The sequence below is a fragment of the Gymnoscopelus microlampas genome (assembly GCF_963454915.1).
Source record: "Gymnoscopelus microlampas genome assembly, chromosome: 9".
NCBI classification, from domain to species: domain Eukaryota; kingdom Metazoa; phylum Chordata; class Actinopteri; order Myctophiformes; family Myctophidae; genus Gymnoscopelus; species Gymnoscopelus microlampas.
In genome coordinates this window covers 1,269,245-1,283,672 of record NC_139946.1, presented here as the reverse complement: position 1 = coordinate 1,283,672, position 14,428 = coordinate 1,269,245, and the positions used below count along the sequence as shown (strand labels likewise).

General features: G+C 42.7%; 1 protein-coding gene across 2 annotated transcripts in view; it reads right to left on the bottom strand.

Moving 5' to 3' along the window:
* Positions 1-14,428, bottom strand: part of kdm4aa (lysine (K)-specific demethylase 4A-a) — a 52,671-nt gene that overhangs the window by 15,316 nt on the left and 22,927 nt on the right. The window contains exons 9-18 of one of the 2 annotated variants that reach the window (XM_084066332.1): positions 12,958-13,172; positions 12,205-12,298; positions 9,929-10,088; positions 8,630-8,813; positions 8,319-8,449; positions 7,875-8,010; positions 5,610-5,721; positions 4,093-4,192; positions 2,551-2,735; positions 1,214-1,418 (exon numbers count right to left, since the gene is read on the bottom strand). In XM_084066332.1, coding sequence (XP_083922458.1) covers positions 1,214-1,418; positions 2,551-2,735; positions 4,093-4,192; positions 5,610-5,721; positions 7,875-8,010; positions 8,319-8,449; positions 8,630-8,813; positions 9,929-10,088; positions 12,205-12,298; positions 12,958-13,172 — 1,522 coding nt within the window. The remainder of the gene's footprint in view (positions 1-1,213; positions 1,419-2,550; positions 2,736-4,092; positions 4,193-5,609; positions 5,722-7,874; positions 8,011-8,318; positions 8,450-8,629; positions 8,814-9,928; positions 10,089-12,204; positions 12,299-12,957; positions 13,173-14,428) is intronic. The other variant, XM_084066333.1, reaches the window with a different exon arrangement.

The following is a 14,428-nucleotide window of genomic DNA, read 5'->3' as shown; positions in this document are numbered from 1 at the left end:
TGCTATTTTCAAATCATCTTTAAAACATGTGAACACTATTGAAATAGTTTTTGAAACATTTTAACGACGCAAATCTTGTGTGAGGGTCTCTGGCACAAAATATTTTCAGATGGGGGTGCGGGGACAAATTCATGTTCATTCAGGGGTCCTTGACATGAAAAAAAAGAACTACTGATTTGTTTTTGGATTGTATCAGCTAAACCCCCCAGATTCAGTCCAACACATTGCAGTGTGTATTTACATACTGCTGATATGCTATTACCGTCTATTGAGTGGGTCTATTAATCAGAAGGTCACCGGTTTGACCTCCGGTCCACCCAGTCTGTGTGTCAATGTGTCTCTGAACAAGACTCTTAAAAAGGAGCACTTCACCCATTTTCAACCGTATTTTCAGATAATTGTGTGTGTGCGTGTGTGCCTGTGAACTTGTTGTAACAATACTAGGTACAGTAGATAGTGAGAAACAGACATTGTAAGGACCATTTTCTTGGTCCTTACGAAATAAAAGGTTGTTTTAAGGATACAAAAAGAAAGAGTTAGACCTACAATTAGGAAAAGATTCACGTCGGGGCCAGGGTTCGACATTTAGAGGTTAGGTTTGAGGTTGGAGTTAAGCCTGATTTATACTTAGTTGCAGGCTGGTGTTGTGCACCGGTCAAGCCCACAACGCTGTCTAAAGCCGTCTCTTTTCAGCTTTAGAGTTGGGGTTAACCCATTGAGACCTGAAGCCGATTCTACACGTCTCCTAAATCCCAACAGTTTTCTGAAAAACGTATGTTTCTATATCAGTGGTGTTCAATCTTTTTCATGTCAAGGACCCCCAAAATTATATGTATTTGGCCGCGGACCCCCATCAAAATATTTTGTTCCAGGGACCCCCCAGAAGCAAAGATTTGAGTTAAAAATGTTCGCTTTAAATATATATATATATATATATTCAAAGATTTGCACACATTTTCACGATTTTTCAAAAATAGCAGATATACAAGCTCATATAGCCCAAAGTGTGAAATAATGCTTTTTAGCTCAAATCTAAAAATGACACAGTTCCAGGTCTTAATGGGTTAATAATGGCAAAACAAAGGTAAAACGGACTTCCTAAAATGTTATTGTCCTCACAAGCATAGTAATATAAACGTATGTTTACATATGTGCGTGTGTGTTTGTGTGTGCGCGTGTGTGTGTGTGTGTGTGTCTGTGTGTGAGTACATACTGGCGTGCACTCGGACGCTGCAGTGTGAACAGCTGACGAGCAGGCTGGTACCATCTTCCTCCAGATGGGGGGTGAGGGGCGTGTCCTCGCATTCAGAGTCTTCCTCGGTGATGGTGGTGAAACACACCTCTGGGATCAGCGGTTTGGTCCTCATGAAACCACCTGACGACATGACTGGACTGTCTGTGCTGCTGCTGAGTTCAGTCTGTCACACACACACACACACACACGCATACTGCTGTGCTCACTCTGCAAGCAATTATTAAAGAATAATAATAATAATAATAATCAACCAATTTGGTTCCACTTCCACTTACAGACCAGTAAGGGTCAATTTGGTTCCATTTGTACACTCTCAAGAGTTACAGACCCGTAAGGTACCGCTCGGATCAGCGGTGATCGCGCAGCGGGCGCGTGCACAAACGAGCACGCGCGCGAGAATTTCACGGGACTGCGCCCGTCTGCCTCACCGCCCCTCAACTTCTCCGCGCGTCCCAAATAATCGCCCGCCTCTCATTGAAAATGAATTACATAGGCGCGTTGGCCGCTTGCCGTGTGAAAGGACCTTAAGACCTACTAGTCTTATGGCATGGCACAGGTGTTTCATTGTTATTTAGGGGGGCGGAGCACATTGTTGTAGACACAGGATCTGAATTTTTACCTGAAAGGGTCTACACCATGAATTTTAACTTTTTCTTCATTTTTGTGTGTTTTTGGTCTCCCCCACCTCTCTTCTGTTCCAACAAATACCCGACTTCGAGCATGCAGGCTTTCATAGGCTATCTGTGGTTTTTATTTAAATTGGTCTGAAAACAGTCCGTCAGATTTGTTCCCCCACCCTTCGTCACGTCTGGGAACAATTCCTCCCGTTTTTCAGTTCTAACCAAAAAAAAAATCATTTTTATTTTTGTCTTATTTTTGTCTTATTTCTTTTTTTTTACTTTTTCCACACAGAACCAGGACATAACATGCATACAAACTGGCTCAATAGCGCCCCGTGCCAAACAGGACAATGTGGTATTGCAGGTGAAAGTGCTTTATAAGCCAGAGAGAAGTTAGTTGGAATGAGTATATCTGAGGCTGGATTTAGGCTCAAACCTTTTGAAAAACGTTTGAGGGACATAAACAATATGATATCAAATATTATTATTATTTTTTAAATTCATGGTGTAGCTCCTTGAATGTCAAGATTCAGTTTATCCCCCGAGCACGCACGCAAGGTGGTTTCTGTGTGTGTGTGTGTGTGTGTGTGTGTGTGTGTGTGTGTGTGTGTGTGTGTGTGTGTGTGTGTGTGTGTGTGTGTGTGTGTGTGTGTGTGTGTGTGTGTGTGTACATACTCTATGGTAGGTCCAGAACAGGGCACATATACAGCAGTAAGGGGGTTTCAGTCCCACGCGGCGGTTGTACTCTCTCTCTCTCTTCAGGTTGGGGGGCTTGTTTTGCCACAGGTGGGTCAGGGGGCGGGCCCAGTTCTCTCCCTCTAGCCCCTCCTCCTCCTCCACTTGCACCTCCTCCGACAGCTCTGCGGGCAAAAGAAAATAAAGGTTATTTCTTCTTTAAAACCTTGAAAAATGGGTTTTCATTGTGATAGCGATAAATAGGAGCTTAAAGTTTACTATGTGCGTTCTGTTGTAGCCTGGGATCCAGCCTGCTTCGCTACGTTCGGCGGACTTTTATTTCTCAATTCGCTACTCAGTCTGGAATGCACCCCATTGACTCGTTTTGCAGAACTACACTGGAACTACATATGTTACGTTAGGCAACGTCGTTGCTGATTGGATGTTGTTCAAACGAATGACGAATCACAACGATCACACTGTTTTTTTTGTCCCGCCCCGCACCACAGACCAATCAGAAGCCACGGCACAATTCGAGACGTTTGGCATGTCCCGCCTCCCTTGGAGATAGGAGGCATTCCAGACTGAGTAGCGAAGAGAGAAATAAAAGTCCGCCGAACGTAGCGAAGCAGGCTGGATCCCAGGCTAGTTCTGTTGACCCATGACGAAACACAATCAAACACTCGATTGATTGATCGTTAACATAAACCCAACGGACCACTCAACACAGAGAGGCCGATATCGATATTGCTAAATCGGATAGCAACATATAAGTTGATTAGGTCATCCATTGCAAAGTGGAAGCGGTGGTGGTGTGATACAAAGTGAAGTTATGTGCCTCCTTAACCCATTGAGACCTGAAGCCGATTCTACATGTCTCCTAAATCTCATCAGTATTCTGAAAAACGTATGTTTCTATATCAGTGGTTCTCAAGCATTTTCATGTCAAGGACCCCCAAAATTATATGTATTTGGCCGCGGACCCCCATCAAAATGCAGAAACACAGTCAACAAACTTAGCATGTTAGTAATACGTACACCAGTGGTTCTCAAAGTGGGGTCCGGGGGTCCTTGAGGGGTTTTCCAGGGGGTCCCCAGCAAAATGAGTTAATATAGCATCACAATCCGTTTCGCCACTTTAACCCTATATACTATACGTAGGCTGTTTGAAAATAGCAGATCTACAAGCTCACAACGCAATTTGCACCAATTTTCACGATTTTTCAAAAATAGCAGATATACAAGCCGCGCTATGAGCTTGTATATCTGCTATTTTTGAATAGCCCAAAGTGTAAAATAATGCTTTTTAGCTAAAATCTAAAAATGACACAGTTCCAGGTCTTAATGGGTTAATTACACTTTTCAGGGTTTTTTTCTCCGAAATTTGATCGTTTATAATGTCGTGAATTTGCGAGTTTAAAATAACAAATGTGTACCTTTAAAAACTCAGATTTTTTCACCTAGGTCCCGCTGACCCTTATAAACCGTCGTACTCATTCCGTCTTTGATGAGAGGATGATGATAAAATGATTATTTTCATACCTTCATCACTCATGCCGTCTTTGATGAGAGGATGATGGTGGGGAAGGTTCCCTAAATGGCTCTCCTTCACTTCTGTCCCCTTCAGCCTCTCTGCTGCCCTCTGTTGGACAAACTACAAGTCAGTGTACATTCCATGTACACAAACACTTATTTTCACACATTTAGAACAATAACTAAACAAACAAACAAACAAACTGAAATAGAAAATTCTGCATAATGAATACTTTTGGTACTTTAAGGGGTAGTTCACCCCTAAAATGACATTACTCCATAATGACTTACTCAACCTATGAAGCTTTGAATACATGGAGATGTTGTTTAGTTTTTCTCCCATTCCTGATCCAATACTCCAATATTTAATTAATTGAAGTAAATATGAGGCCAACCTTAACCCATTAAGACCTGAGGTGATTCTTAAAAAAAATCTAAATCCTAACAGTTTTTTGAAAAAAATCTCAAAAATGTTTTTTCAAGATTTTTCGAAAATAGCAGATCTACAAGCTCATAGCGCGGCACTCGGTGCCGCGCTATGAGCTTGTATATCTGCTATTTTTGAATAGCCAAAGACATCTAAAGTGACACAGATGCGTTCAAGGTCTTAATGGGTTAAAGGGATGTTTCACTTCCAAACATGTTTGGGGTCATTTTAACATCAACTCTGGCTTTTGTGTTTCACCCCAGACCGTTTTTAAGTTGCTTGATTCAGTATTTAGATATTTGATATTCAATTTAGCCCCCTTACTATATAAACCCATAGTCATTTCAAACACCATTTTAACCATCAGATAAAAAAATGGGAGATCCGGCCACTCAGAGTTAACACATTGAGTGCCAAAACCGTATATATACACCTTTTTGCAAATACACCCGCGGAGTGCCAAAAAGGTATAAATATACGTTTTTTTTATCTTTTTTTTTTTTTTTTTTTCGTTTCTTTCCACGCGGGAGGGGCTAGAGCAGCTCTGGAATCACCCTAGGCGATTCTGAGAAGGAAGGGACAGATGGATCAGCGTGTCAAAAACATGGCTCCCCATCCGCTTCCGTTCTATTTCCTTCTCTAAAACCCCTATAACTCCAAAACTTTTTACGCTGGGGAAAACGACTCATTTTGTATCCGCGATCGCTTTGCCATTGTGACCCGCGTGAAAGATGTTATCGTTCCAGACGTTAGCCAGGCCCATCGGGCAAAATGGAGGCATGCTTTTTTTTTTCATGGATCTCTCGTCATGGAGTCTACAGCTTTAAACGGCACAATGGAACGCAACGGTGAGATTCCAGGCACCGAACGTATTCTGTTATTATAAAATTCTGGCGCATTCTGGTTTCGACCACAAGCGGTCTTCATCAGGGCAAAAAAAAAAAAAAGCCCCGATTTTGGGGGGGGGGAACGAAAAAATATAAATGAAAAAAGAACATTCGGAATAACCTTCTCAGTGTAGCACTCCTTGGATTACGTAAGTAAAAATGTTGAATACACGACTTTTACTTGTAGTATTTCTACATTGGGGTATAGTTACTTTGACTTTTTCCGACACTAGTGGCGCGTCCTTCACGGCTCTCTTCACTGGCGGTCGCTCATCCTTCCTCACCGCGCTGTCACTGTCACTGCTGTCACTCTTCATGTCCTCCCTGGGTGGAGTACAAGTACACAAGTATTGGCATAGGCTCTATTCACAGCAGCCATATTATGAAGACATTCACAGGTGTTACCAATGATACTAATGAATCAATCAATCAATCAAACTTTATTCATATAGCACATTTTTACACAACGATTAGTTGAACCAAAGTGCTGCACAGGTAAAAGCAAAAAACGAGGAAAAAGAAAACAATACATCAAATCAGCAAAAAGGACATTTTATGATTGGATATGGTTAAAGGCCAGAGAGAAAAGATGGGTTTTAAGTAAGGTCTTAAATATCTGGATGGACTGAGCAGATCTGATGTGGAGGGGGAGATTGTTCCACAACTGTGGGGCTGCCACCGCAAAGGAGCGATCACCTCTGGTTTTGAGAGTTAGGTTTGATGGCACAGTCAGCAGACCTTAGTGCTCTGGGTGGATTATGGGGAGTTAGGAGTTCAGCCATATATGGGGGGGCCAGACCATTGATGGATTTAAAAGCAAATAATAACATTTTAAAATCAATTCTGTATTTTACCGGAAGCCAATGGAGAGAGGCCAACACTGGAGTGATGTGGTCATATTTTTTGATACCTCTGAGAGGGCGAGCAGCAGCGTTTTGGACAAGTTGTAAACGCCTGAGTAGGGAGAGGTCGATGCCATAGTGTAGTGCATTACAATAGTCAATCCTAGATGTGATGAAGGCATGGATTACTAATTCAAATTGTTTGAGGGGGAGATATGGTTTGATTTTGGCCAGGAGTCGTAAATGAAAAAAGCTGGTTTTTATGACTGAGCTAATCTGTTTATCAAATTTGAAGTTGCTGTCAAAAATAACACCTAGTTTTTTTGCATTATTGTGGATATTGGAGGTGAGGGGGCCCAGGGTGTTGACAGGTGAGGTGGGGTGGTGTCCAAAGATGATGATTTCGGTTTTATTGTTGTTAAGGTGTAGGAAATTTGCATTCATCCAGGATTTAATGTCATCTAGGCAGTTGGTCAAGGGTGTGAAGGAATTATTGTTATTAGACGCAAGTGGCATGTATATTTGTACGTCGTCTGCGTAGCAGTGGAAGGCAATATTATGTTTCGAGAGGATAGATCCGAGGGGCAACATATATAATAGGAACAGTAGGGGGGCCAGAATAGAGCCCTGGGGAACCCCACAAGTGAGAGGGGCTGAGGGAGATGAAGGCTCTGTTCCATTCATGGGCAAACAGAGTCAGGGTGCTGATATTGTGCATGTTGGCTCACTGGAAACACTCTGCTACACCAGTGGGTCTAAAGTTGGGGTCCAGGGACCCTCATGGGCTTCCAAATGGCCCCTTACGGGTGTGTAACTCTGAGAGTGTACAAATGGAACGGTTCCATTTGTACACTCTCAGAGTTGTGGGGGTCGTGGAAACCACTGTGCTACACTAAATGGAACAGAGCCTTCATTAGTGTCATTGGTAACACCTGTGAAGGAAGTGGTAATATGGCTGCTGTGCATAGAGCGCCTATTGCAATATACTCACAGTATCAAATAAATGTGTACAACCGTTTTTAGAAAATAGCCAATCTACAAGCTCAACGCGTTGTGAGCTTGAAGACCAGCTATTTTTGTATACCGTAGATAAAGTATAAAATAGGGCATAACTGGTTGATGCATGTTTTGTTTTGATAATCTACACAAAAAACGTGGAGTCCCAGAGTTCCCAAAGAGGCAAAAACGTCATCTCTGGGATGTAGTGGAGTAAATGTATCAAGTGACCAAAAGTCGACGTACACAAGTAAAGTCCTCAAAATTGTACTTAAAGGGATCACTTCACATTCTTTTTATGAGATAGCACCGTTTCTGTCTACATTCTCTGTCTCAGAGTGAGGGCTGTGGACAGTTCAGCAACATGCCTACCAAAATAACATCATCGGTAAGGTTTGGTCATCAAAAAATACTTTTTTTTTTTACCTAGTGTCTATTACCTTGGAATCCCAATCGATAATAGTCATTGGTAGGCAGCTTTCTGAACAGTCCACAGCCCACCAATGAGACGGACATTTTACCATCTTTTAAAGAGCATTAGTGAAGACCAATTATATGAAGATAAGGTTTAACATGGCTCAAGTGCTCTTTTAAGTACTGTACTTGAGTAGATGTACTTAGTTACTTTGGGCGACTCACCTGTGTGGAGGGAGCTCTCCCTCAGTGTAATCTCCCTTGGCGTAGCTGTGGACATGGAGGACATCGGCCGGGCTCAGTGTCCTCTGGAACACATGCTGGGGCGGGCTTCTGGCGTCCTCACTGTCCTCTGGCCTCCCTGAGACGACGGTTATTACATAGTGTTAACTCAAACTAAACACATAACCGAAACCAGAATTGACTGGAAAAAAAATATGTTAAAGGTATACGATGTAACTTCTCTAGCATTCTGTTCGTAAACAACAGACAAAAACTACATAAAAACTAGCACTACAATTGATAAAAAAGATGAAACTAAAACTAAACATCTTCAAACATGTTTAAACTAAACTAAACTAGCAAGCCCTCTTAAAGAAACTAAAAACTAAACTGATATCAAGTCAAACTTTAAATTTAAACTATTGAAACATTCACAAGTATAATAACCTTGTTCTGAGCGAAGCGGTGAAGCCTGTACGTGGGTGGGAGAGGCCTCAGAGAGACACGCCTCCACAGAGGCGGAGCCATTCTTCCGCTCTTTGTCTTTCCTCCTGGCCGGGCTCCGCCTGTTGGTAGACCTGTCACAATGATGACATAACCGATTAATCACTGTCCTGTGCACATTCGTTTTTTTTTTACAAAGCCTAAAAGGCTACCAGAAATGTTTAAATGCCCAATAATAAATCCGTAATCACAAATATTTGTATCACAATAAATCAATGAAACAAACTGTGATGACGGTGAGCAGCAGCCTATACCTGTTGGGGGTTTTCTTGGCGGTGGTCTTGCTGTGGGGTTTGGGCGTTTGGGGTTTGGTGTCTCTGCTCTTCTTGGGCTCTGGCTTGACCTTGGCGGGCTCTGGCTTGACCTTGGCGGGCTCTGGCTTGACCTTGACGGGCTCTGGCTTGACCTTGGCGGGCTCTGGCTTGACCTTGGCGGGCTCTGAACATCAATAGGAAAGGAGAGTGGTAAGTGTTTGTGTCGATTAATATCATTTTGATAAACACAAATTCAATCATACACACAGTATTGGATACATGTTACTGTAGTGCAGGGGTCTTCAACGTTTTCAGGCCAAGGACCCCTTGGCTGAGAGCGAGATAAAGCAGGGACCCCCATTATATATTGTATAGAATATTTATTTTTTCATAGATTTCATAGGCAGCTTCATAGATTTGTTTCACAGCACTATCATGTTGGATTCATGTTAATGTGTATTTCCAGACATTTAACCATGCACTTAAACAATAGTATACCTGACCTTTCACTCTGTACTTAGCCTGCTCTTTTCCCCCCCTATACTAAACCACTCTGCCAAAAATAGCAGATCTACAAGCGCACAACGCCTGCTATTTTTGGCTAAAGTTTTCCTCAGAATAGGGATGCATGGTTGAAGTGGTTAATGTAAAAATCACACAAAGATTTGGCGGACCCCCTGTAGTAACTCTGAGGACCCCCTAGGGGTCCCGGACCCCCTGTTGAAGACCTCTGCTGTAGTGGGTCTCAAAGGTCCAGGGACCCTCTGGGTTACTTGAGGGGGTTCCACATGGACCCTTGCGGTTCTGTTGTCCAAACGGAACCAAATCCATTCGGTTCCATTTGTACACTCTCAAGAGTTATGGTGGTCCTTGAAATGAAAACCTTTCTGAACCACTGGTATTGTAATAGGCTCTATTCACAGCAGCCATATTATGAAGACATTCACAGGTGTTACCAATGATACTAATGAAGGCTCTGTTCCATTCTGGTCAAACAGAGTCAGGGTGCTGATATTGTGCATGTTGGCTCACTGGAAACACTCTGTTACACCAGTGGGTCTACAGTTGGGGTCCAGGGACCCTCCTGGGCTTCCAAATGGCCCCTTACAGGTACGGGTCCATATGGTTCCATTTGTACACTCTCAGAGTTATGGGGTGCTACACTAAATGGAACAGAGCCTTCATTAGTGTTATTGGTAACACCTGTGAAGGTGATAATATGGCTGTGCATAGAGCCTATTCCGGTTCCTCAATGTTGGTCCATATGGTGAGAACTTCTTCCAGCACTACTTTCTGTACCTTTCTCTGGTGCGATGGAGGCTTCATTCTTCTTCTTCTTCTGCTTGTGGCTCGGCTTGGCTTTCTTCTTCTTCTCCAGGACCTTGTGTGTCTCCTGAAGCTCACGCGCTTCTGTGGCGACAACTACTGGCGTCTCCACTGCTGCATCGTGCTGCTGTTTCTGTTGCAAGGTTATTACGGGTTAGCTAATTTCAGTTAACTGAATAACGAAAACTACAATTTTAGAAAATTCTGAGTACACTGAAATAATAAAAAAAAAACAAGATTTACAAAAAATATATAATAAGAAAACTGCACTGTGTGTTTACAAAACCAACTAAAACTAAAATCATAGAGAAACTGCCCTTTTTTTTAGCCTATCAGTATTTCATACGTAAGGCATTTAACCCTTTAAAACCGGGAACACATCTGTGTGTCATTTTAAGATTTATTTGGCTATATGAAAATAGCAGATATACAAGCTCATAGCACGGCACCGAGTGCCGCGCTATGAGCTTGTAGATCTGCTATTTTTAGAAAAATCTTGAAATATGTGCAAATCATTTTTAACTCAAATCTTTGCTTCTGGGGGTCCCTGGAACAAAATATTTTTAGATGGGAGGGAGTCCACGGACAAATACATATTATTTTGGGGGTCCTTGACATGGAAAAAGTTTGAAAACCATTGAAAATATAGCAACATAAGTAAAAAAAAAGTTTAAAAAAAACTTTAGGGAAAAAAAAAACTGTTAGGATTTAGAAGACATTTGTAAAATCCCCAGAAGCAAAGATTTGAGTTAAAAACTTTCGCTTTAAAAAAGTATATATATATTCAAACTAAAGATTTGCACACATTTTCACGATTTAAAAAAAAAGAAGCAGATCTACAAGCTCGTAGCGCGGCACTCGGTGCTGCGCTGTGAGCTTGTAGATCTGCTATTTTTATAGAGCCAAAGAAATCTTAAAATGACACAGATGCGTTCCCGGTCTTAAAGGGTTAACTGGATCGGCAGCGGCTCAGGAGTAGAGTGGTAGATCGGCCAGATGGGAGCCATGAGGTTCCCAGTTCGATTCCCGGGCTCCCCCAGAGTTAGTGCAGAAGTGTCCTTGAGCAAGAGACGCTGAACCCCCAATTGCTCCCGATGAGCAGGTTTGGTGCCTTGCATGGTTTCCTCCGCCATCGGTGTATGAATGTGTGATTATACAACAGGTAGTTCCGACCAAGCAATCTGATTGGTTGAAATAGCTATCTAGCCATGCTTCAAACCAGCATGATAGCACGGGCCTAATCACATTAATAAATCACTCCGCACTGCAGTCCGCACCTGATTAGACCATATATGGCACAGCTGTGCTGTGCCATGTGTGTGTGTGTGTGTGTGTGTGTGTGTGTGTGTGTGTGTGTGTGTGTGTGTGTGTGTGTGTGTGTGTGTGTGTGTGTGCGTGCCACGTCACGCTGTCCCACGGTAGGAAAACAAACAGACAGTAGCCTGACCTGCCGCTGCCACCGGAGAACAAACAGCTATGCAAAATGGACTATGTTGTTCATTTTGACTTATTTGGTGAAAATAGCCGATCTACAAGTTCACAACGCGTCGCCATCGCGACGCGTTGTCAGCTTGTAGATCAGTTATTTTGGCCACGTGACACGACAGAGCATATAGCCTACTGGAATCAGCTGTGTTGATGAGACGGTGCCTCAGAGCGCTGCTACAGGGACTATTTAATGTCTCAGTCAAATAAACTCTTCTCTTTACAGGGAAACGGATAATAGCGAAACATTTTTATTATGAATTGCCCCACAATATGAATACATTTGTATGTGTTTTGTTGGTAACTGTTGTATAATCGCAATATTACACTCGAGGGTGTGCTTTACCTACATTATTGGCACTTCAGTGATGCTTGCGGAACTCGGCTCCGCCTCGTTCCTGACCGCATCACTGGCGTGCCAATAATGACGGTAAAGCACACCCTCTCGTGTAATATTGCTTAAATGTAATGCACAATCTATGTAAAGCGCTTTGGATAAAAGCGCAATATAAATACACCATTTACCATTTAACTGTGGCAGTTTTAAGCCCTGTTATATAATTGTCAAATAGTGAAAAGAGCTGCTCTACAAGCTCACAAAGCTCACCGTTTTATCTGACCATTTTTAATGTTACCCCTGCCTACAAATGAATCAAACTAACCAAAAATAAATAAACCAAAAATAAATAAATAAATATAAACTTTTTAAAAAATGAAAGAAATTGAAAACAAAAACAGTCAAAACTAAATAAAATTTTACCAACCTTGTTTTGTTTCTCACACAGCTCCATAGCGCCACCCGCTGGACTCTGCACTGCTGCGACATGCTGGTGTTTTTTTGCGTTCCGCCGCTCTGCACTGCAGCACAGTGGAAAGGAAACATTTATAGAATATGGATGCTAGGGTCCATGTGGTTAACCATACATAGACCAGAATATAGATGCTAGAGTCCATGTGGTTAACCATACATAGACCAGAATATGGATGCTAGGGTCCATGTGGTTAACCATACATAGACCAGAATATAGATGCTAGGGTCCATGTGGTTAACCATACATAGACCAGAATATAGATGCTAGGGTCCATGTGGTTAACCATACATAGACCAGAATATAGATGCTAGGGTCCATGTGGTTAACCATACATAGACCAGAATATAGATGCTAGGGTCCATGTGGTTAACCATACATAGACCAGAATATAGATGCTAGGGTCCATGTGGTTAACCATACATAGACCAGAATATAGATGCTAGGGTCCATGTGGTTAACCATACATAGACCGAAAGAGCGTTCCAGGCTTGCCCGTGAAGTGCATCATGGGAGATTTAGGAACACCCCACTGGCTGGGCTGGGGTGAGGATTTATTTTTTTCATTTATTTAAGTTCGGACCCCACACACACACACACACACACACACACACACACACACACACACACACACACACACACACACACGCACACACGCACACACACACACGGTTCAAGTAAACACGGTGGCGTGTCAAAAGTACTGACCGCGTGTCATGCTGGGTGTTAGTCACTATGCCCTTGGGGTTCTCCTTCAGGTCCTCATCCGCTGGCCGCAGGTACTCGGCCGCCTCCGGCGTGGGCGCGGCGTGGTCGATGGGGGCGTGGTCTTTGCCCGCCTTCCACAGCTTGTAGCGATGGGGCTGGTACTTGCGCACAAACGCGTCCATGGAGATCTTTACGATGTCCTGGCGACACGTGCACTGCGCCAGACGGAGACCACATTTCAGACAGAGTAGCGTATGGGTCTTCAACAGGGGGTTCCGGGACCCCTAGGGCAGTGGTTCTCAAACTTTTTCATGTCAAGGACCCCCAAATTGACACTTATTAGCCCCCATTTCAAAAGATATGCCAGGTACCCCCATAAGAGAAGATTTTTTTTACAGCTCTAGCAGTGATTCTCAACCATTTTAAACCCCAGTTTGACATGCATTAGGGCTACAGACCCCCATTTAATGGCATTTCTATCACTTGGACCGCAATTTATATTGTAAAATCTATGTGAATTTAACTCTAACTTTAACTGAGAGTGTACAAATGCAACCAAGTGGACCCGTTCGGGTCCATTTGATTCCATTTGTACACTCTCAGAGTTGCAGACCCATAAGGGTCCATTTGGTGCCTAATCTATCATTTAGCTGGGGACCCCTGGAACTCCCTCAAGGACCCCTGGGGGTCCTCGGACCCCACTTTGAGAACCAATGCCCTAGGGGGTCCTCAGAGTTACTACAGGGGGGGCTGCCAAATCTTTGTGTGATAGGAACTTTTTATTTTGACATTAACCACTTGAACCTTAGCATCCTTATTCCGAGGGGAACATTAGCCAAATTAGCCGATCTACAAGCTCACAACGGCTCACGCTTATGTCGACGAATTGATCGAAAGAAATTACAATCTTTTTTTATGATCGACTAAATCGATTCGTCTGATTAAGCACTTAAACCTGTATTAAACTTCGTTGTACAATGGTGGCGTACAAAAAGATCTACAAGCTCACAACGTGTCACGATGCGAGTGCGACGCGTTGTGATCTTGTGGATCGGCTATTTTCAATATTTAAAAAAAGGAAAAAAAATGCAATCGGTCATTAATTGTGATCGAGGCAGGATTTTTTAACCCTTTAAGACCTTGGAACGCATCTGTGTCACTTTAGATTTCTTTGGCTATTCAAAAATAGCAGATATATACAAGCTCATAGCGCGGCACCGAGTGCCGCGCTATGAGCTTGTAGATCTGCGATTTTTGATTTTTGATGTTTAGATTTTTTTCCAAAAACTGTTAGGATTTAGATTTTTTTAAGAATCGCCTCAGGTCTTAATGGGTTAATAATGGTGATATTAATTTGAAGTCATATCGCCCAACCCTAGAATGGCTGCATAATTGCCGACATGGATGTGGTCGTAAAAAGTGAAATAATGATGGATACATTGCCCAGACCCACACATAACTCTAAAATGGT